The sequence below is a fragment of the Typha latifolia genome, chromosome 1, assembly GCF_019914945.1.
Source record: "Typha latifolia isolate L0001 chromosome 1, TyphaL0001v2, whole genome shotgun sequence".
NCBI lineage: Eukaryota > Viridiplantae > Streptophyta > Magnoliopsida > Poales > Typhaceae > Typha > Typha latifolia.
The window spans coordinates 19,137,698-19,138,925 of record NC_133086.1 but is presented as its reverse complement, the minus strand read 5'-3'; the positions used below and the strand labels follow the sequence as shown (position 1 = coordinate 19,138,925).

The 1,228-nt window shown below is 48.4% G+C and overlaps 1 protein-coding gene across 1 annotated transcript; it reads left to right on the top strand.

Moving 5' to 3' along the window:
• Positions 1 to 327: 327 nt before the first annotated feature.
• Positions 328 to 920, top strand: LOC140795328 (uncharacterized). The gene is made up of 2 exons (XM_073147868.1): positions 328 to 744; positions 885 to 920. Exons 1-2 carry the CDS (start codon positions 328 to 330, stop codon positions 918 to 920), a joined length of 453 nt encoding a protein of 150 aa, XP_073003969.1.
• Positions 921 to 1,228: the final 308 nt, after the last annotated feature.

Sequence of the window (1,228 nt, the reverse complement as noted above, 5' to 3'; positions counted from 1 at the left end):
TTTGGACTAATTATATATATTCGTGTCTGCACTGCTAGCTAGTAGTTGAGCTCAATGAAATCCTTAATGAGTAATTACCGCCCAAATACAGTTAATCCATATCATAAAACTCCCATTCTCCCACATGTAACATCCCCATGCCATGCCACGTATGCACAGACCGATACATGCAATGCGCATCCATCTATAACTCATCCTACTTCACCTCCCTCCCTAAGTCCCTCCCCCCACCTCTTCCTTTATATACAAACACAAACACCATCCCATCTCCATCTCTCTCACTCTCTCTCTCCTCTCTCCATCTATTTACCATCTTCCTTTATATCCATGGCATGCATCAACATGTTCAACCCAGAGCATCAAGGGCTTTGTAGCCCTCGCATCTCCTTCTCCAATGACTTCGCCGTCGAGCCACCTCCGCCTTCGCAGGCCCAGCCCGGTCCATCGGACTCGGACTTCGAGTTCTCCGTGGGGAGCCGCCCCATGATGGCGGCGGACCAGCTCTTCTCCAAGGGGAGGCTCCTCCCTCTGAAGGAGAACCACCAATACGGGGGCCATAGGGTTACCACCCTGAGAGACGAGCTCAGGTTCCACGACGAGGACGTCCGGCCCATTAGAGGGTCGATTCGTTGGAAGGAGATGCTTGGGCTCAAGAAGGCCCATTTGCCGGCCCATAAGAAGGGCGACAGGACCGACGCCGCCGTGGCAGAGGCGGCCGAGGCCAATACCGTCAAGCCCTCGCAGGTTGGTCTAATCCTATGCCTTGAAATTTACATTTAGCACCCTATATTTGTTCGTTTTGCCAAATAGGTAGGGTGTGATCTGTAAATAGTGAAAATTGCAGGGCATTTGGTTAATGTGTGATTGGTCTCTAATAATTGCAGGAGCTACGGAGGGATGTGAATTTGATACTGGAGTAGCAACTAGCAAAGGAGGATGTAATGGTTTGTACTTTGTAGTATACTAGTGGATGTGTAAGGACTGGGACTGAAGGGAGAACTCCTTTTGTTTTTGCTTGCCTTTTTTTTTTTTTTCTTGAGTTGGGGTTTTTGGAAAGGGATGGGTTGGGTGGTTGGGTGGTTTTAACTCTCTCCCCATCCATCTCTTTCTCTCTCTCGTTTGATCTGTGTATTAAACAGCAATCAATTGTATTTTTTCCACAGGGTGGTGCTGTTTACCTCTCTTCCTCTCTTTCTCTCTATATGATGCTCTCTCTCTCTCTCTCTCT